The following is a 23,467-nucleotide window of genomic DNA, read 5'->3' on the forward strand; positions in this document are numbered from 1 at the left end:
GTGCTGTGTAAGACACTCCAGTGCTGTGTAAGACACTCCAGTGTTGTGTAAGACACTCCAGTGCTGTGTAAAACACTCCAGTGTTGTGTAAGACACTCCAGTGTTGTGTAAGACACTCCAATGCTGTGTAAGACACTCCAGTGTTGTGTAAGACACTTCAGTGCTGTGTAAGACACTCCAGTGTTGTGTAAGACACTCCAGTGCTGTGTAAGACACTCCAGTGTTGTGTAAGACACTCTAGTGCTGTGTAAGACACTCCAGTGCTGTGTAAGACACTCCAGTGTTGTGTAAGACACTCCAATACCTGCTGTTAAGTATTCAGACGTTGGGTGTGAGGTATACACAGTACGTAATGATGTCAATTATTAAAAAAACACTTCCCCACCTACTGTCTTCTCCCCCACCAGTCTTTCCCCACCACCCCGTCTTCTCCCCACCATTGTCTTGAGACCTTGTGAACCCTCGCAGGAAGAATGTCTGGAGTTTTGCAGACTATCACAGAAATTTATATAATGTTCAGAAAATTGTGCTCCGATTTTCACCGGTTCTTTGCAAGTGCTCGCTTTCGTAAATAATTTTTTATTGACTCTTTTCTCTCTTTTCCTTGCAAGAAAAGTGTTTCCTCATTCCTGTGACATTCGTGACACCGGTTGGGTCTCTCGCGACCCAGTATGATTAAAGAGGCTGCTGGTGCCTGTAGCCTGCAAGCCCGTACAACAATTACAACCTGGATGATCAGGTACCTGCAGCAGGTAGTGGTCTAATTTCCTCTTGAAAACGTCTTTCCTGGGGCAGCAATTCTTATATCTGCTGATAACACGTTGAAGAGTCTTGGGCCGCAGATGTTGACACAGAGGTTGAAGAGTCTTGGACCGCAGATGTTGGAAAATGGTGCCTATGTCGACCTTGATTTTCACTAAGTGTATTTTAGACATCTTCCAATATCTGTCACTCCAGTAAGTTGTTAGGGAGGTGTTTGACCTCCTACATTTCACACTCCAGTAAGATGTTAGTGTTGCGCAGAGTGGCAACACGACTCCAGGTATGGGAAACCCCCACATAAATGTGACTAGCAATTAACTACTAATTCACAACTCACGAAATCGTAATAAAATGATTTCGTGAGTCATGCTAGCGGTATTGATGTGACTTGAGCTAGAGCTTGCCACACCCAAGGTTAGTGTGAGATTTGTCTGCAAAAACCCTGCATTTATGGTCATAATGGTGGCTCATGCTAACCTTCCTACGGTGTACAGAAATACACCTAGTTGGGTGAACACTATTATGACGACATGGTCCAGTTGATAACGCACTGGCCTGCTAATTTCAGCACTGGCTCACTATGGGTATAACACCCCGCTCGTTCAGCGATCTGAACTAATTCACAAAGTGGAAAGAAATCTTTAGATGATGTTTCGTTCCTTCCTGAACCGTTATTACCTTGCAAACTATTCGATAACAGACCAAACCCATACTCACAGATGAGTCACAGGGATGTTAGGAAGTATTTTTTCAGCCACAGAGTTGTCAAGAAGTGGAATAGTCTGGAAAGTGATGTAGTGGAGATAGGATCCATACAAAGCTTTAAGAAGAGGTATGATCAAGCTTATGGAGCAGGGAGAGTGACCTAGTAGCGACCAGTGAAGAAGCGGGGCCAGGAGCTGTGAATCGACCCCTGCAACCACATATAGGTGAGTACACACACACACACACACACACACACACACACACACACACACACACACACACACACACTGGAGGACAGTAGAGATAGGGAAGACATGATAACAACATATGAGATAAATTAACAATGTGGACAGGGACAGAATATTTCAAAGATGGGACACAGCAACAAGGGGTTACAGCTGAAAGTTGAAAACTGAGATGAGTCACAGGGATGTTAGAAAGTATTTCTTCAGCCACAGAGTAGTCAGGAAGTGGAACTATCAAGAGTGACGTAGTGGAGACATGCAGCAGACGACAGACACACACACACACACACAGTATTCATCACAGTTGTATCAGACAAGTTGCACAATAAACACGCCACCCTCCCCGTTTTCATTTTTGGGTTTCTCCCGTTCTATTGAAGAAGAAAAAATGAGAAATTCGACACCAATTAAAACGTTCCACGCTGAACCCAAGTTTTCTGCTGCCCTTTCTCCTTTCCCTCACCTGGGGAGCAGAGAAGGTAGGCAATGGGAGAGGTGGAACGGGTTTGAGAAGCGGGGACGGGAATTATAACATATGTGTGTGCGAGAACACAGGGAGAGAGAGAGAGAGAGAGAGAGAGAGAGAGAGAGAGAGAGAGATGGGAAAGATTCGGAATTGGTAGTTCACCCCGAGGTTATCTGCTGACAAAAATTATCTACTTGTATCTAGATTAAGGACTAGCGCGTATCCAGGTATGAGAGTCAGGGATAGAAAAGGAGAAGGCTCTCTCCCACCCTCCAGCCACTGAGCATGGAGAGAGAGAGAGAGAGAGAGAGAGAGAGAGAGAGAGAGAGAGAGAGAGAGAGAGAGAGAGAGAGAGAGAGAGAGAATCTTTACAAACATTTCATAATTTCTTGTTTTAATTAACTGAGTGTAAATAGCGTACCATAATCAGAGTTAACAAGATTGATTCAGGTACATTATTACCAGGCCCCACCAACCTAGCCTGTCCAAGATTTACACCTCTATTTACATTTACACCTCTGCTTACATTTACTAAGAGCATAATTAATCCTTAAGGTAGCAACAGCAGCAGTAGTAGTAGTAGGAAAAGCAGCAGTGATAATGGAAATGGTTCACGTAATCCTGTTTACGTAAACCCATCTACACTCACCTATTTACACGCACCTATTTACATGCTCCTATTTACACAAAAAAAGCTTTTGAAACCCCCGTTATATACCCGTCTAAATATATTGATATATATATATATATATATATATATATATATATATATATATATATATATATATATATATATATATATATATATATATATATTTAGACGGGTATATAACGGGGGTTTCAAAAGCTTTTTTTGTGTAAATAGGAGCATGTAAATAGGTGCGTGTAAATAGGTGAGTGTAGATGGGTTTACGTAAACAGGATTACGTGAACCATTTCCATTATCACTGCTGCTTTTCCTACTACTACTACTACTACTGCTGCTGCTGTTGCTACTCTAACTACTACTACTGCTACCACTACTACTCCCATTACTAGGACTACAACTGCTACAACCACTGCTACTTCCATTACTACTACTACTACAACTGCTACAATCACTGCTACTACCATCACTACTTATGCAGAGCATTTCGGGGTAATTAGGTTAATTTTGTTCCAAGGATGCGACCCAAACCAATCGGCTAACACCCAGGTACCTACTTACTGCTAGGTGAAAAGGGGTGGCTTAATGATTCCACCCATACCGGGATCGAACCACGGACCTCAGTGTGTGAGCTGAATGCACTATTAACCGAGCTACGGGACACCTAAAGGAATCGCCCTTCTGAAACCTGATTATCATCCCCTATACAACACACTGAGCGGTGCCACAGCTAATCAACACAGCATTCGTAATATTAGCGCTCGTAGTGTCAGTGTCCGTAGTGCCAAGCGTTCGTAATGTCAACGTTCGTAGTCTCGGCGTTCGTAGTGTCAACGTCCGTAGTGTCAGCACTTTATCTTATACGGATGCGGTGTGTAAGAGAGAGAAACTCGCCCCGACATTCCATTTTATTCTGATGGTGAGTGTGAGGGGGCAAGTCTTGCATACTATGTGACCTCCGCCCTGTGCACACACCCTCTCGCGCCTGCTGTGAATGCTTCCACCTGACCTCTGCTGACCTGTGGGGGGAGTGTGGAAACGGGGGGATGCTGGAGGGTAATATATCTACAGGGCAAAAACCAAGCCTCCTGAAGGACCCACCATCGTGCCGGCCCATGGTACTGTACTGTGCGGGGGGGGGGGGAGATAATATGGCTGGCTGCAGTGGGTTGAGAGGGCGTGGGTGACATTTGGTTGGCTCCTAGACTGTATGGGTTGGTAGTCTGACTGCCACAGGGCTTATAGTTTCGTTACCAGTCTGTGTGTTAGTCTGTGGCTAAACTACCAGACTGTGTTGGTCACTGGTTTGGCTACCAGACTGTGTGTTGGTCACTGGTTTTACTACCAGACGGTCTGGATTACCTGGAGGTTACCTGGAGGTTATTCCGGGGATCAACGCCCCCGCGGCCCGGTCCATGACCAGGCCTCCCGATGGATCAGGGCCTGATCAACTAGGCTGTTACTGCTGGCCGCACGCAGTCCGACGTACGAGCCACAGCCCGGCTGATCCGGCACTGACTTTAGGTATCTGTCCAGCTCCCTCTTGAAGGCAGCCAGGGGTTTATTTGCAATTCCCCTAATGCTTGATGGGAGGCTGTTGAACAGTCTTGGGCCCCGGACACTTATGGTGTTTTCTCTTAGTGTACCAATGGCGCCCCTACTTTTTATTGGCGGCATTTTGCATCGCCTGCCCAGTCTTTTACTTTCGTAGGGAGTGATTTGTGTGTGCAGATTTGGGACCATTCCTTCCAAGATTTTCCAAGTGTAGATTATGATATATCTCTCCCTCCTGCGTTCCAACGAGTACAGGTCAAGTGCTTCCAAGCGTTCCCAGTAGTTAAGGTGCTTGACAGAACTTATACGTGCAGTAAAGGATCTCTGTACACTCTCTAGATCTGCGATTTCACCTGCTTTGTATGGAGATGTTAATGTACAGCAGTATTCCAGCCTAGAGAGAACAAGTGATTTGAAAAGGATCATCATGGGCTTGGCATCTCTCGTTTTGAAAGTTCTCATTATCCATCCTATCATTTTCTTTGCACGTGCGATCGTGGCACTGTTGTGATCCTTGAAAGTGAGATCCTCAGACATTACTACTCCCAGGTCCCTTACATTATTTTTCCGCCCTATTGTATGGCCGGAGTCAGTAGTATACTCTGTTCTAGTTATTATCTCCTCCAGTTTTCCATAACGGAGTAGTTGGAATTTGTCCTCGTTGAACATCATATTGTTTACCGTTGCCCACTGGAAAACTTTGTTTATATCTTCTTGGAGGTTAACCGCGTCCTCAGCAGATGACAGCCTCATGCAGATCCTAGTATCATCCGCAAAGGATGATACAGTGCTGTGGTGTATATCTCTGTCTATGTCTGATATGAGGATAAGGAATAAGATGGGGGCGAGTACTGTGCCTTGTGGAACAGAGCTCTTCACTATGGCAGCCTCCGATTTAACTCTGTTGACCACTACTCTTTGTGTTCGATTTGTTAGGAAGTTGAAGATCCATCTCCCCACTTTCCCAGTTATTCCTTTAGCACGTATTTTATGGGCTATTACGCCATGATCGCATTTGTCAAATGCTTTTGCAAAGTCTGTGTATATTACATCTGCATTCTGGTTTTCTTCCAGTGCATCCAAGGCCATGTCATAGTGATCCAGTAGTTGTGAGAGGCAGGAGCGACCTGCCCTGAACCCATGTTGCCCTGGATTGTGCAGATTTTGGGAATCCAGGTGATTTGCAATCCTGCTTCTTAGCACTCTTTCAAAGATTTTTATGATGTGGGATGTCAGAGCTATTGGTCTATAGTTCTTAGCTAATGCTTTGCTGCCACCTTTATGGAGTGGGGCTATATCCGTTGTTTTAAGTGACTGTGGAATTTCACCCATGTCCAAGCTCCTCCTCCATAGTGTACTTAGGGCACGTGAGAGGGGTTTCTTGCAGTTCTTAATGAAAACAGAGTTCCACGAGTCTGGGCCCGGGGCTGAGTGCATAGGCATGTTGTCAATGGCTTTTTCGAAATCTATGGGAGTTAGGGTAATGTCGGAAATCTGGCATACATTTATGGAGTTTTGAGGCTCATTCATGAAGAAGTCATTTGGGTCGTCGATCCTCAGACCGATTAGTGGTTCACTAAACACAGAGTCGTACTGGGATTTCAATATTTCACTCATTTCCTTGTTGTCGTCTGTGTAAGTCCCATCCTGTCTGAGTAAGGGCCCGATACTAGATGTGGTATTTGCCTTGTTTTTGGCATATGAAAAGAAATATTTTGAATTTCTTTCAATTTCACTAATAGCTTTAAGCTCCTCATGCCTCTCCTGGTTCCTGTAAGAGTCATTTAGCTTAAGTTCGATAGTTTCCACTTCCCTGGTCAGCGCCTCCCTTCGTGTATCAGATATTCTAGCACTCCTGAGGAGCTCAGTGACTCTTCGTCGTCTTCTGAAGAGGGAGCGTCTTTTTCTCTCCAGTTTACTCCTGCTCTTCTTCTTTCTTAGGGGAATATGCCTAGAACATGCTTCGGCTACCAGGAAGTTGATCCTTTCAAGGCACTGGTTTGGATCCATGTCATTTAAGACATCTTCCCAACATGTTTCGTTTAGGACATGGTTTACCTGGTCCCAGTTGATGCTCTTGTTGTTGAAATTGTATTTTGTGAAGACACCCTCACAGGTACATGCATTCTGTTGTTCAGGACCCCTATGCATGTACGTCTGGACTTCGATTAGATTGTGATCGGAATTAGTTGTTTTTGATATTCTTATGTCTCTTATCAGGTCCTCATTATTTGTGAAGATAAGGTCAAGTGTGTTTCCTAGTCTTGTTGGCTCCACTATCTGCTGGCTTAAGGTGTGTTTTTCGCAGAGACTTAGTAGCTCATGTGTGTGTGACCTTTCATCTGCGCTACCTCCGGGGATTGTTTCAGCTATAACATTATTTGCTACATTCTTCCATTTTGTATGCCTTAGGTTGAAATCACCAAGCAGTAAGATGTTTGGGGATGGAGCTGGAAGGTTTTCCAAACAGTAATCGATTTTCAGTAACTGTTCCTTGAACTGTTGGGAGGTTGCATCTGGTGGCTTGTATACAACCACAATGACTAGGTTTTGGTTCTCGATCTTTATTGATAGAACTTCAACTACCTCATTTGTGGTGTTCAGTAACTCCGTGCAGATAAGGGACTCTTTGACATACAGGCCAACCCCCCCTTGTTGCCTGTTTTTTCTGTCGCATCTAAAAAGGTTGTAACCACTTATCCATATTTCACTGTCAAAGTGATCTTTTGTGTGAGTCTCTGTGAAGGCTGCAAACATTGCATTAGACTCCACTAGAAGTCCACTGATAAAAGGTATTTTGTTGTTGGTGGATGGCTTAAGGCCCTGTATATTAGCAAATATGAATGAAGTTGTATTCTGTGTTTGTTGGGGGGATTTTGTTATTGGCATCAGTAGATTGGTCTGTCGTCCGGGGACAGTGCTCGCTCGCTAGTTTAGTGCAAAAGAAAGTTGAATATAGACTCTTAATTAAACTTCCTTTGCTGATATATCACAATACTGCCATCACCCTCAGGAAACTTTATTATTATTACGTATTATTGTTATTATTACCATTCTTACGTTTTATTATTATTATTATTATTATTACTGGGAATAGCTAAACCACTTGGAGCCACACGAAACCTGGGAAAATGTGAGGTAATCAGGTTTTATCCGAGGAAGGGGAGGGTAAGAACATAAGAACATAAGAAACGAGGATCACTGCAGAAGGCCTGTTGGCCCATGCTCGGCAGGTCCTTTACAATTCATCCCACTAACGAAACATTTTCCCAACCCAGTCCTCAGTGCTACCCAAAGGGATCCAAATCCCTTCATCAGCATCAAGGCACCCCAGTGATGGGAAGGGGAAAGTGTGTGTGTGTGTGTGTGTGTGTGTGTGTGTGTGTGTGTGTGTGTGTGTGTGTGTGTGTGTGTGTGTACTCACCTAGTTGAGGTTGTACTCACCTAGTTGAGGTTGCGGGGGTCGAGTCCGAGCTCCTGGCCCCGTGTGTGTGTGTGTGTGTGTGTGTGTGTATGTATGTATATGTGTATATGTGTGTGTGTGTGTGTGTGTGTGTGTGTGTGTGTGTGTGTGTGTGTGTGTGTGTGTGTGTGTGTGTGTGTGTGTGTGTGTGTGTTCATCTAGTTGTACCTTCCTAGTTGTGTTTGCAGGGGTTAAGGCGGTGCTCCTCACCCCACCTCTTGTGCGTATTCACCTATTTCTACCTGCAAGGTTCGAGTCTCAGCTCCACGCCCTGCCGCTTGCTACATACTTGCCTAGTCTGAATCCTCTTCTCTAACAGTCACTCTTTTTCTCCTCGTAAGATACTCTTTAATTTACTATAAGACATGTTCTGTTATTCCTGCCTGCTCCTCAAAATTTTTCCCCAGTCTTGTGAGGTACAGCGTCAAATACCTTCTCACAGCCCAAGAATATGCAGGCCACCCATCCCTCTCCCTCTCCACTTGTTACGTTGTCATATGACCCCAGCAGGTTTGTGAGACATGATTTGCTATCTCTAAACCCATGTTGCTTGTTGTTTAGGAAACCACGTCTCCCCAAGTGCTCCGCCACTTTGCTGATTATCTTCTCCGGTGCCTTACGTAGTATACATGTCAATGATACTGGCCTGTAGTTGAATGCTTTCTTAAAACACTGGAACTACATTCGCTCTCTTCCAGATATCTAGTCAACTGACCCGTGTTCATTAATTTGTAGATCTTAGCTAGTGGGTTGGACAGTGTTATGTCAGGATCCACTACCTTGCTTGCATCAAGCTAAGAGTTTTATTTTTTTTAGCTAGCTCTCTGTTGTGTGCATGGTACCTAGTGACTACGGTACTCTCCACTCACTCAAAAGGCTGAGGGACTGATTACCTCGTCTTTTGTATATAATTCTACTGCCTTCCCATTATGTCCTGATAAAGCCACTGGATAGTGAAACGTCTACAATAAAGATACCCAGATGTTGCACACGTGTCTTAATTCTTCTTCTTGACGGTATTATATACCTTACATGTACATGATATCCAGTACTCGCTGTGTGTCTTAGTTACAATGTCAAGGGCACTTGTCGGAAGACACTTCGCTTGTTGTGTGGTGTGTGGGTGAGAGAGAGAGAGAGAGAGAGAGAGAGAGAGAGAGAGAGAGAGAGAGAGAGAGAGAGAGAGAGAGAGAGAGAGAGAGAGAGAGAGAGAGAGAGAGAGAGAGAGAGAGAGAGAGAGAGAGAGAGAGAGAGAGAGAGAGAGAGAATGATTCTGTATTCTGCAGGGTAACACGTAAGGACCACAACACCATTTGAGGTGCTAATTTGAGTATTCCTTTAAGTACATACGACAAATCCTTTGTATTCATGTCCACGTGATTTGCTTATAGGTACACGTATAAAGATGTGCAGTTGTGTGGACTGACATGTACGTGGGGTATGTACACACCTAGTTTTGTCTGCAGGGGTCGATTCATAGCTCCCGGCCCTGCCGCGTACTCTTATCGACCGGCTTTACTGTGTGAATAGGGAGGGGGTATGAGGGGGTGAGAGTTGGGGTAGGAGCGGTGGGCAAGGCCCTAGGCGGACCCACAAGCCTCCAGGAATGTTCGTCCACCTCTGCCCTCCCTCTGATCCACACCACAACTACCACCAAAAACCACAACCACCACCACCACCACAAATACCGCCACTACCACCGACATCACATCACCCAAACCACCATCACCACCACAACCACCGCAAAAATCCCCCCCACCTATCACCCCTCCCCTACTGTTCCACCTGCATTACCACCACAACTAGAATCCCTGCTTCTTCCGCTTCCACCACTACCATCACACAAAAATGGGAGATATAAGTGAACAGGCGGACACGGAACCAAGCATGTGGGAGTGAGGCAAGCAACAGCAGAGTTGGCAGGTTACCTGTACTCACTTCCAGGGTCACCCCCCCCCCCCACAACCACTAGGTACCACACCAGCTCTCCGTTTTCCATAAGCCTGAGTCTCATGATATAGTGATTTGAAGGCAGAGCAAATAACGAAGAGAAAATAAAGAAAGAAAGAAGCAAGGAGGAGGAGAGAGAGTTAGAGTACTTAACTACTCGTATGGAGAGTGAGGCACATATAGGTTCGAATCCTCTACATATATGGCATAAAATATTTGTATATATGATAAGGACCTGCCTCGCATGGGCCAGTAGGCCTTCTGCAGTGTTCCTACATTCTTATGTTCTTATGTGCATAATTCTCAGAGTGCGACCTAACCACCGCAACAGTCTACCTGTAAGTGAATACTACACACGTTCGTGACTTTTCAGTCATGAAAATGCTTGAAATTTAACTATCATTCACTGTGGTTATTATTCATACTAAGATAACACTTCGTGAGTTTCTTGTATATCTCAACGTGTATACCCGGAAATATATGCAGCGGTCACCGTTATACACATGGGATGGAGAAGAGAGTTACGGGAAAAGATTGTAAGTGGGAAATGGGAAATGCCACTCTCATGCAAATTCCAGCATCGTCTGCAAAACACGGCATGTTGCTATGGTTTATGTCCCTATATGACATAGACAGGGACATAAACCACTGCGCCATCCCTTGCAGAAGACTCCAGAATCTGCATGAGAATGGCATCCATGGAAGACACAGTGAGTCTCCAAGCTGATATAAACCAATACTTCCAGTGGGTCACTGACAACATGTGGTGCTCGAAGAGGACAAATTTCAGTAACTATGTTAGGGAAGAATTAAGGGAATAAACACAAGATCGGAGTACAAGACAAACGCAAATCACCCAGTAGAGCGTAAGTCTAATGTGAGAGACCTAGGAGCGATAATACCAGAATTCCAAACGTTCAAGGAGCACGGCAGTGTTATTATCAAAACTGCAAGGAAAATGATAGGCCGCATAACTCGAACTTTCAAAACAAGAGATACCAAGCCAATGATGGTAACCTTCCTATCGCTTGTTCTCTCTAGGCTGGAATACTAACGGCCCTCTTCCAGGCAAGTGAAATTGCAGAGCCAGAAAATACAAAGATAACCTTCACAGTTCGTATAAACTCCGTCAAGTACCTTAACTATTGGGAGTACTTGAAGTCCCTAGAACTGTAATCCTTAGACCGTAGGCGAGAAAGATGCGTGATAACCTATACCTGGAAGATACTGGAAGGATTAGTCCTATATTTGAACACCGGAATCACTACATACGAACACAAGAAGCTTGGCAGGCATTGCAACATACCTCTGACTGCAATGAGAGAAAACTCAATAAGCGTAAAGGGACCAAGACTCTTCAACATCCTCCCTTCAGGTATAAGGGAAATTACCAGCAGACCCCTGGCTGTCTTCAAGAGGGAATTCGACAGGTTCCTTTAAATCAGTTCCTGATAAGCCGGGTTGTAGTGCATATGTTAGGTTGTGGACGGCGGGTAGTAACAGCCTGATTGATCAAGCGAGGGACCAGGAAGCCTGGCCTGGGCCCGGGTCGCGAGGGCGATGAAATATAGACGGCTTTGGGAGATGGAGTTAGAAAGGGAGGGGAAGAAGTGCGTTATTGGGCTGGGGAGTGGGTTGTGGGTGGGAGTATGGGAGTAAGATGGGGACTGGGCAGACAACCTCCCTCCCCCCCCTCCCATTTACCCTGGGCAGGGTGGTAGCACGCTCAGGATGTACCCAATGTTTCATAAAAATACCAACACCACAACCATCGTTACCACCACCATTACATCTACTACCACCGCTACACCTGCTACCATCACCACCACCACAACTATTACAACCACCATTCCCATTACTACCACAACCATCGTTACTACTATTATTACTTTTACTACCACTACCACAACCACCACCACAACGACTCCCACCACCATCACCACCACCACCCCCACCACCATCACCACCACAACGACTCCCACCACCATCACCATCCCCACCACCCCACCACCATCACCACCATCACCACCACAACGACTCCCACCACCATCACCACCACCACCCCCACCACCATCACCACCATCCCCACCACAACGACTCCCACCACCATCACCATCCCCACCACCATCACCACCACCATCACCCCCACCACCATCACCCCCACCACCATCACCCCCACCTGAACAATACTGTCCTGACCACCAATACTCTATCCACTCTTCCAACCCCTTCATCTTCCCCTCCCCCCCATTCCTTCCCCTCTAATAATATCCCACCTCCCTCCCCCCCAACCCCCCTTCAGGGGAGTCTTCAGGCAGGAGATACTCCCCCACCTCTTTCTCCTGGGGCAAACCCCCCCTCCCCAATATCCCCTCCAAACATTCCTCCCCCACCGTCCCCAACCCCAAGTGGCTGCTCATGGAGACAGCTCTCCTCCCCCTCTCCCCTCCCTACTAGGGTCTTGTGGCTGCCCCCGGGGGGCTGACCCCTGGGAAACCCCCCGGGGCAGCCCCTGGGGAGCTTCTCCGCCCAAAGGACTGACGGATCAGGTTTATCCCTTCAAGCTTTTGTAAGCTCCGTTGTACGTTATTCGCGGTACGCGACTCCGTTACTCGCGGTACGTTACTCTCCGTTACTCGCGGTACGTTACTCTCCGTTACTCGCGGTACGTTACTCTCCGTTACTCGCGGTACGTTACTCTCCGTTACTCGCGGTACGTTACTCTCCGTTACTCGCGGTACGTTACTCTTCATTACTCGCGGTAGTAGACTATCATTACCTTAAGCGGCTACAGTAATCGTTCCTATTTCTTTGTTGGTCGTTCACTCGCCGCCATTCGTTCACTCGCTGCTTCTCGTTCACTCGCCGCTACTCGTTCACTCACCGCTACTCGTTCACTCACCCCTACTCGTTCACTCGCCGCTTCTCGTTCACTCGCAGCTACTTGTTTACTCGTCGATATTCTTTCACTCACCGCTACTCGTTCATTCGTAGCTACTTGTTCACTCGCCGCTACTCGTTCACTCGCAGCCGGGAGGGACGGGAAGGAGAGAAGGAGGGTGGACGGGAGAGAGAGAATGAGGGTAGGAGAGAGGGAGGGGAGGGTGGGAGGGAGGGAGATAGAGAAGGATGGAGGGGGGAGTAATATAGGGGAGGAAGGAAGGTGGGAGGGTGGGGCGGGATGGAGAGGGTGGGTGAGGAGGGAGAGACATAAGGGAGAGCAAAGGAAAGGGAGGGAGGGATGGGAGGGAGGAAGGGAAGGAGGGTGGCAGACACGAAAGGACGGAGGGAGGGCGGGAGGGACGGTAAGACGAAGAGAGATAAGAGAAGGGAGAGGGAGTATAAGAGAAGGGAGAATAAGAGAAGGGAGAGGGAGTATAAGAGAAGGGAGAATAAGAGAAGGGAGAGGGAGTATAAGAGAAGGGAGAGGGAGTATAAAAGAGGGGAGAGGGAGTATAAGAGAAGGGAGAGGGAGTATAAAAGAGGGGAGAGGGAGTATAAGAGAAGGGAGAGGGAGTATAAGAGAAGAAACACCTCGCTGCCAGAAATACTTCCCTGCCAGAAACACCTCGCTGCCAGAAACACCTCGCTGCCAGAAACACCTCGCTGCCAGAAACACCTCGCTGCCAGAAACACCTCGCTGCCAGAAACACCTCGCTGCCAGAAACACCTCGCTGCCAAGAAACACCTCGCTGCCAGAAACACCTCGCTGCCAGAAACACCTCGCTGCCAGAAACACCTCGCTGCCAGAAACACCTCGCTGCCAGAAACACCTCGCTGCCAGAAACACCTCGCTGCCAGAAACACCTCGCTGCCAGAAACACCTCGCTGCCAGAAACACCTCGCTGCCAAGAAACACCTCGCTGCCAGAAACACCTCGCTGCCAGAAACACCTCGCTGCCAGAAACACCTCGCTGCCAGAAACACTTCCCTGCCAGAAACACCTCGCTGCCAGAAACACCTCGCTGCCAGAAACACCTCGCTGCCAGAAACACTTCCCTGCCAGAAACACTTCCCTGCAGGAAACACCTCACTACCAGAAACACCTCACTGCCAGAAACACCTCGCTGCCAGAAACACCTCGCTGCCAGAAACACCTCGCTGCCAGAAACACCTCGCTGCCAGAAACACCTCGCTGTCAGAAACACCTCGCTGCCAGAAACACCTCGCTGCCAGAAACACCTCGCTGTCAGAAACACCTCGCTGCCAGAAACACCTCGCTGTCAGAAACACCTCGCTGTCAGAAACACCTCGCTGCCAGAAACACCTCGCTGTCAGAAACACCTCGCTGCCAGAAACACCTCGCTGTCAGAAACACCTCGCTGCCAGAAACACCTCGCTGTCAGAAACACTTCGCTGCCAGAAACACCTCGCTGCCAGAAACACCTCGCTGCCAGAAACACCTCGCTGTCAGAAGCACTTCGCTGCCAGAAACACTTCGCTGCCAGAAACACCTCGCTGCCAGAAACAACTCGCTGCCAGAAACACCTCGCTGTCAGAAACACCTCGCTGCCAGAAACACCTCGCTGCCAGAAACACCTCGCTGCCAGAAACACCTCGCTGTCAGAAACACTTCGCTGTCAGAAACACCTCGCTGCCAGAAACAACTCGCTGCCAGAAACACCTCGCTGTCAGAAACACCTCGCTGCCAGAAACACCTCGCTGTCAGAAGCACTTCGCTGCCAGAAACACTTCGCTGCCAGAAACACCTCGCTGCCAGAAACACTTCGCTACCAGAAACACTTCGCTGCCAGAAACACCTCGCTGCCAGAAACACTTCGCTGCCAGAAACACCTCGCTGCCAGAAGCACCTTACTGTCAGAAACACCTTGCTGCCAGAAACACTTCGCTGCCAGAAACACTTCGCTGCCAGAAGCACCTTACTGTCAGAAACACCTTGCTGCCAGAAACACTTCGCTGCCAGAAACACTTCGCTGCCAGAAGCACCTTACTGTCAGAAACACCTTGCTGCCAGAAACACTTCGCTGCCAGAAACACCTCGCTGCCAGAAACACCTCGCTGCCAGAAACACTTCGCTGCCAGAAACATCTCTGCAGTTTTTTAATTTGTTTAAACGTTAATAGACCTAAGTTTTTATAGATTACGTAACCCAACTTAACCTAACCTAATCTGACTTAACCTAGCCTAACTTAACCCAACCTAGTCTAACGTGACTCAACCTAACCTAATCTAACGTAACCTAACTTAACTTAACCCAACATAATCTAACACGACTTAATCTAACCTAACCTAACCTAACTTAACCCAACCTAGTGCAACTGCACTAGGTTGGGTTAAGTCAGGTTAGGTTAAAATACACCAAAACATACGTTAGGTTAAGTTAAAATACACCAAAACACACGTTAGGTTAGGTTAAAATACACCAAAACATACGTTAGGTTAAGTTAAAATACACCAAAACATACGTTAGGTTAAGTTAAAATACACCAAAACATACGTTAGGTTAGGTTAAAATACACCAAAACATACGTTAGGTTAAGTTAAAATACACCAAAACATACGTTAGGTTAGGTTAAAATACACCAAAATATACGTTAGGTTAGGTTAAAATACACCAAAACATACGTTAGGTTAGGTTAAAATACACCAAAGATACGTCACACTCCTCATCTTCCAGGACTGAGACGTTTACTCACCAGAGATTCCTAAATATTACACAAGTGTTTAATTCTTCAACTTGTCTCTCTTCTAAACCATTTATATCACATAAAACGTAACTTGTAAGTAACGGGAAAGGTTGCGAAACTGACGCTGGGATCATCGTAAGAAAATTAACGTACTAACATAAGAACACGCTGTAAAAGAGTCAAAGAGGGTACCTGGGTACACAAATAGATAACACAATAAGTGTGAGGGCTACAAGACTCTTCAACAGCCTCCCATCATATATGCAAGGGATTTACCAACAATTCTCTGGCTGTCTTCAGGAGGGAACCTGACAAGTTCCTCAAGTCAGTGACTGACCAGCCAGGTTGTGGTTGATACGTCAAACTGCATGCAGCCAACAGTAACAGCCTAGTTAAGTAGAAGGACACAAGTGCAACTAATGCGACATTTTACAGTGGCAATGTTTCGCTCCTCAGAAGCTTTGTCAAGTCGTTATGGCTTGACATATTGTTGGTAATTCTACCAACATGAATACAACAGCCTGGCTGACCAGGCCTTGATTCACCAGAAGGTCTGGTCTGGGACCGAGTCGCGGGGGCGTTGACCCCCGAAAACATCCTTCAGGTAACACGCTTGCACTTCCCAGTGAGTGAAACGTTTTATTAATTAAACTATCTTAGGGGTGAGCATGCGCCTTAATCTCGCAGACTGCAATGCTCGTTGACGAAACAAAATTATTATTAATATTTATATGACGAGCTAAACCTGTGTGGGTTATTGAGTGCATGGAGTAGTGCAGACTCGATCCTCCGTCTACTAATTACCATCTTTGGTGGCTTTCCCAGCTTCAGAAACGATCAAATGCACAACAGTACACCACAGTGCACAACAGTACACCACAGTGCACAACAGTACACCACAGTGCACAACAGTACACCACAGTGCACAACAGTACACCACAGTGCACAACAGTACACCACAGTGCACAACAGTACACACCAGGATCTGCATGAGGCTGTCATCTGCTGAGGACGCGGTTAACCTCCAAGAAGATATAAACAAAGTTTTCCAGTGGGCAACGGTAAACAATATGATGTTCAATGAGGACAAATTCCAACTACTCCGTTATGGAAAACTGGAGGAGATAATAACTAGAACAGAGTATACTACTGACTCCGGCCATACAATAGAGCGGAAAACTAATGTAAGGGACCTGGGAGTAGTAATGTCTGAGGATCTCACTTTCAAGGATCACAACAGTGCCACGATCGCACGTGCAAAGAAAATGATAGGATGGATAATGAGAACTTTCAAAACGAGAGATGCCAAGCCCACGATGATCCTTTTCAAATCACTTGTTCTCTCTAGGCTGGAATACTGCTGTACATTAACATCTCCATTCAAAGCAGGTGAAATCGCAGATCTAGAGAGTGTACAGAGATCCTTTACTGCACGTATAAGTTCTGTCAAGCACCTTAACTACTGGGAACGCTTGGAAGCACTTGACTTGTACTCGTTGGAACGCAGGAGGGAGAGATATATCATAATCTACACTTGGAAAATCTTGGAAGGAATGGTCCCAAATCTGCACACAGAAATCACTCCCTACGAAAGTAAAAGACTGGGCAGGCGATGCAAAATGCCCCCAATAAAAAGTAGGGGCGCCATTGGTACACTAAGGGAAAACACCGTAAGTGTCCGGGGCCCAAAACTGTTCAACAGCCTCCCATCAAGCATTAGGGGAATTGCCAATAAACCCCTGGCTGCCTTCAAGAGAGAGCTGGACAGATACCTAAAGTCAGTGCCGGATCAGCCGGGCTGTGGCTCGTACGTTGGACTGCGTGCGGCCAGCAGTAACAGCCTAGTTGATCAGGCCCTGATCCATTGGGAGGCCTGGTCATGGACCGGGCCGCGGGGGCGTTGATCCCCGGAATAACCTCCAGGTAACCTCCAGGTAACCAGTGCACAAGAGTACACACCAGTGCACAAGAGTACACACCAGTGCACAAGAGTACACACCAGTGCACAAGAGTACACACTAGTGCACAACAGTACACACCAGTGCACAACAGTACACACCAGTGCATAATAATACACACCAGTGCACAATAATACACACCAGTGAGAACTGGTGCATACTACGTACTCTGATCATACAATAAACCGAAAAAATAATGTGAGGTACCTGAGAGAGGTAATGTCTGACGATCTCACTTTCAAGGATCACAACAGTGCCACGATCACAATTGCAAAGAAAATGATAGGATGGATAATGAGAACGTTCAAACCAAGAGATGCCAAGCCAATGGTGAACCTTTTCAAATCACATGTTCTCTCTAGGCTGGAGTACTGCTGTACATTAACATCTCCGTTTAAAGCAGGTGAAATCGCAGATCTAGAGAGTGTACAGAGATCCTTTACTGCACGTATAAGTTCTGTCAAGCACCTTAACTACTGGGAACGCTTGGAAGCACTTGACTTGTACTCGCTGGAACGCAGGAGGGAGAGATATATCATAATCTACACTTGGAAAATCCTAGAAGGAATGGTCCCGAATCTGCACACAGAAATCATTCCCTACGAAAGTAAAAGACTGGACAAGCGGTGCAAAATACCCCCAATGAAGAGTAGGGGTGCCATTGGTACACTAAGAGAAAACAAGTGTCCGGGGCCCAAGACTGTTCAACAGCCTCCCACCAGTTATAAGGGGAATTACCAATAGGCTCCTGGCTGCATTCAAGAGGGAGCTGGACAAATACTTAAAGTCGGTGCCGGATCAGCCGGGCTGTGGTTCGTACGTTGGACTACGTGCGGCCAGCAGTAACAGCTTGGTTGATCAGGCCTTGATCCACCGGGAGGCCTGGTCGTGGACAGGGCCGCGGGGGCGTTGATCCCCGGAATACCCTCCAGGTAGACTCCAGGTAGTGCATAACAGTACACACCAGTGCACAATATTACACACCAGTGCACAACAGGATACAACAGTACACAACAGTGCACAACAGTACACACTAGTGCGCAACAGCACACACGAGTGCACAACAGTACACACCAGTGCACAACAGTACACACCAGTGCACAACAGGATACAACAGTACACAACAGTGCACAACAGTACACACCAATGCACAACAGTTCACACGAGTGCACAACAGTACACACCAGTGCACAACAGTACACACCAGTGCACAACAGTACACACCAGTGCACAACAGTACACACCAGTGCACAACAGGATACAACAGTACACAACAGTGACAGTGTGTACCGAGGAGAGTATGGATAACATACATTTCCATCTTGGCAGTAAGAAACTTATACCTCTGTTTACGTAGCAGTAAATAGGAGCCTGGCTGGTACTCCAAATACACTTCCTGCCCATGTTCATATAAAGAGTAAATAGGTGCAAGGCTGCTAGTTTCCTCACACTTGCCGACAATATTCACCTAACAGTAAATAGGTACAAGGGTGTTCATCTTGCACTTGCTGCCCATCTTTACCTAGCAGGGAACAGATACTTTGGTGGTAGTCTCGTTACACAGATGCCCATATTCACCTAGCAGTGAGAGGTACCTGGATGGTAGGTGACTTGTGAGTAGAGTCCTGAAGGTGGCAATATACCTCAGATGTTGCTGGGCTTTCAAATGAACCGTAAAGTCAATGATGTAAGCAAAAGAAAAAGAAACGGTCGTAATTTCAAGAGCCGAGATTGAACACAAATGTAATTACAATAGCAGCCTACACCAGTTTAAAAGAAAACAGAAAAGCTTTTAGAAACAGAAAAGCTTTTAGAAACCTTAAGAAGCTTTTAGAAACCTTAAGAATGAAGGATTGAAAGTGCTATCCACAACACAGGAACATCCCTCGAATACGCAGTGACATAGTGGAGGCGGGAACCATACATAGTTTTAAGACGAGGTTTGATAAAGCTCATGGAGCAGGGAGAGGACCTGCAATCAGTGAAGAGGAGGGGCCAGGAGCTATGAATCGACCCCTGCAACGACAAATGGTTGAGTACACACACACACACACACACACACACACACACACACACACACACACACACACACACACACACACACACACACACACACACACACACACACACACACAAACACACACACACGCAAACCTCACTCAAGGAAAAAGATCTTGGGGTGAGTATAACACCAGGCACATCTGAGGCGCACATCAGCCAAATAACTGCTGCAGCATATGGGCGCCTAGCGAACCAAAGAACAGCATTCCGACATCTTAATAAGGAATCGTTCAGGACCCCGTACACTGTGTACGTTAGACCCATATTGGAGTATGCGGCACCAGTTTGGAACCCACACCTAGCCAAGCACGTAAAGAAACTAGAGAAAGTGTACAGGCTTGCAACAAGACTAGTCCCAGAACTAAGGGGTATGTCCTATAAGGAGAGGTTAAGGGAAATCGACCTGACGACACCGGAGGACAGGAGAGATCGGGGGGTCACGATAACGCCATATAAAATACTGAGAGGAATTGACAAGGTGGACAGAGACAGAATGTTCTAGAGATGGAACACAGCAACAAGGCGACACAGTTGGAAGTTGAAGACTCAGATGAATCACAGGGATGTTAGGAAGTATTTTTTTCAGTCACGGAGTAGTCAGGAAGTGGAATAGTTTGGGAAGCGATGTAGTGGAGGTAGGATCCATACATAGCTCTAAGAAGAGGTATAATAAAGCTCATGGTGCAGGGAGGGTGACCCAGTAACGGTCAGTGAAAGGCGGGGCCAGGAGCTATGATTCGACCCCTGCAACCACAACTAGGTGAGTACACACACACACACACACACACACACACACACACACACACACACACACACACACACACACACACACACACACACACCAGTGGAATTATTTTTTTATGAAGCAGTCATTGGTTCAAGCAAGCTCAATACACAGCTTCAAGAGAGGATATAAAGCCCAAGAAGCCAGATATCAGTGATGCCCATCACACTGGTACAGGAGGCAGGTCCAGAGGCTGAGTCTCGACCCCTGGAAACACAATTCGGTGAGCACACATACACACACACACTTTCCTGAAGAACCTTGTTAAGTAACCCCCAGGGTGAATTTCTCAAGCATTCGCTACCCCGCCAGCGCCAGTGTCTTCCTCAGGGTAGCTGTGCTTCTGTGGCTGATGGCGCCTCCAGCAGCCAAGGGCCCAGGGGTTACTGGTGGTGTCTGGAGGCCCCTTGAGTCGTGATCCCCACTAGGGGGGAAAGGGAGGGCCTCTTAAGTCGTGATCCCCAACAGGGGGGAAGGGGAGCTAATGCTGTGTTACCCCCAACCCCACCCAGGGCCAGGCCAGAGGCGAGCCCTGGCATGTAACCTATATAAGGTGCGCTCGGGGCCTCCCCCTCAGGTGGTGAGACTACTCTGTGTGTGTGTGTGTGTGTGTGTGTGTGTGTGTGTGTGTGTGTGTGTGTGTGTGTGTGTGTGTGTGTGTGTGTGTGTGTGTGTGTGTGTATGTGTGTGTGTGTGTGTGTGTGTGTGTGTATGTGTGTATGTGTGTATGTGTGTATGTGTGTATGCGTGTATGTGTATGCGTGTATGTGTGTGTGTGTATGTGTGTGTGTATGTGTGTGTGTGTGTGTGTGTGTGTGTTTGTGTGTGTGTGTGTGTGCGTGTGTGTGTGTGTGTGTGTGTGTGTGTGTGTGTGTGTGTATGTGTGTATGTGTGTGTGTATGTGTGTATGTGTGTATGTGTGTGTGTGTGTGTGTGTGTGTGTGTGTGTGTGTGTGTGTGTGTGTGTGTGTGTGTGTGTGTGTGTGTGTGTGTGTGTGTGTGTGTATGCGCGCGCGCGCGTGTGTACTCGCCAAACTGTGCTTGCAGTTGGGGGTCGTCGAGCATCGGCTCCTGACCCCGCCTCTCAGACTACAACCGCTTTCATTATTGGCTCCTCTAGATCTCTTTCATTCCTACTCTTGAAACTGTGCATATAACCTGCCTCGACGACTTCCACAGCATCCTCATTCCACTTATTTACATCCTTCAGACTAAGTATTTCGTAACATTTCTGTGGCTCACCAGTGTCTTTACCTTCCATCTACGCCCTCTCCCCTATATATCTCATATTTATGTTCATATCTGCCTTGTCATTCTGAATATTTTGCAGTTCGTTATTGTGTCTCCCCTGGTACTTCTTGTTTCTAAAGCTGTCAGGTTCAGTTCGTTTAATCTCTCCTGTTAACACAATTTCCCTCAGTTATGGGACTAACGTAATTACACACCTCTGGACTTTCTCCAGTTTCTTAATATACTTGACTATTTACGAACATTATCTCTCAGTCCACTTCAGGATTCGACCTGCAGACTTGGCATCAGAGTACACAGTACTTTATCCACACAGCCAGACTCTGGCTGTGTGGATAAAGTACTGTGTACTCTGTGACATAATGTTTGTGAACAATTTCGCCTGTTTGCGAATTGTTAAGTATACTTGACTATGTGGGGGCTCACTGCTGGTTCTTCGTGCTCCATGTATAGTCTCTCAAGGGAGTTACGAGACTAACCTTGCACATACTACCTATGCTAGGTAGATTATGTACACGTCTGGCCATATGTTAGGCGTTATGTACAATGAAATACCTTGCGCGATACTTGTAGTTTCTCGCCTTTCAAGTTGTACTCTGTGGTCTTCTCCCCCACTTGCCAATATCTATGACCTTGCACATATTTGGGTTGAACTCCAGCAGCCACTTGTCTGACAACCACTGCACTTGCTCATAGTCTCTCCGCCTCTAACTCTTGTCCTCGTATTATTCTCGTTAACTTTCCGGCATCGGCCAACAATGATAAAAACATTCAATTCTTCTCTTTTTCTTTCTTCCTCTCATTATTATTATTATTATTATTATTATTATTATTATTATTATTATTATTATTATTATTATTATTATACATCCTGTTTATTTGACACTTAGACTTATATTATTACTGTGTGACATTATTTTCATTAAATTTTTAGAACACTAAACTTATATTCTCATTTTAAATTATTATATTCTAATTTTAAATTATTATTATTATTATTATTATTATTATTATTATTATTATTATTCTTTAGCAAATATTGGCTGACCTTTTACCTATTCTGTCAGACCTCTCAATGAACTAAGACATTTTAACAAATCAAAAGGCTCTTTCAACACATCGTAACATCTAATAAGACATGTCGATACTTACATTATTTCTTATTGAGAGAGAGAGAGAGAGAGAGAGAGAGAGAGAGAGAGAGAGAGAGAGAGAGAGAGAGAGAGAGAGAGAGAGAGAGAGAGAGAGAGAGAGAGAGAGAGACAGACAGACAGACAGACAGAGACAAATAGAGACAGACAGACAGAGACAGACACACACACATACTTGTGGACAATGTTTTCGGGTGGACGGAGTAGTGCGGTGACCGAACAGAACGAAGCCGGTGTCAAATATATTAACGAACCCGCTGTCCCTACCTTGTCCACTTGTCTCAGTCTCTTGTTCCTTCTGCAGGCGACTGTGCGGGGACAACAACCTCGACAACCTACGTACGAGGTAGGCAAACAACATCCCCTCAATCACCACCTCCATCACCATCACCTCATCCAGTACATTCCTGAACCACAGCTACCCTTACTGTGGCTCTCGTATCCTGGGAACTTTTAAGTGGTGTACTACATATGGGATCTTTCTGTGAAGATAAACTGAGAGCCGTGAACCCACACCTGTCAAGCATGTTTACAATGTACTCGCTTCAATGACGCTACTTGGCAGTTTGTTCCACTTATCTACAACTACGTTGTCTGACCAGTATTTTTGGATATAATTTCTAAATATAATGTTATCTACATTGAATTCGTTGATGAGCTTCCTCCCCTGGTTAGATGTGTCACCATTTTATTCGTATCTCCTGCGTCTATTCTGATTTTCCATTTATATGCTTCAGTATCTCCATGGGGAAGTGGAAAAGAATTCTTCCTCCGAAAGTCATGCGTGTCCTAATAGGCAACTAAAATGCAGGGAGCAAGGGGCAGG

The 23,467-nt window shown here is 46.3% G+C and overlaps 1 protein-coding gene across 4 annotated transcripts in view; it reads left to right on the forward strand.

Moving 5' to 3' along the window:
- twz (BTB/POZ domain-containing protein twz) overlaps positions 1 to 23,467 on the forward strand; it is a 304,566-nt gene that overhangs the window by 131,049 nt on the left and 150,050 nt on the right. For 2 of the 4 annotated variants that reach the window (XM_053786127.2, XM_053786125.2), the window contains exon 3: positions 22,946 to 22,987. The exons of the other annotated variants lie outside the window; for them this stretch is intronic. In XM_053786127.2, the coding sequence (XP_053642102.1) occupies positions 22,946 to 22,987 (42 nt within the window). The remainder of the gene's footprint in view (positions 1 to 22,945; positions 22,988 to 23,467) is intronic. 4 annotated transcript variants of the gene reach the window in all.

Source organism: Cherax quadricarinatus, chromosome 50 (genome assembly GCF_038502225.1).
Source record: "Cherax quadricarinatus isolate ZL_2023a chromosome 50, ASM3850222v1, whole genome shotgun sequence".
NCBI classification, from domain to species: domain Eukaryota; kingdom Metazoa; phylum Arthropoda; class Malacostraca; order Decapoda; family Parastacidae; genus Cherax; species Cherax quadricarinatus.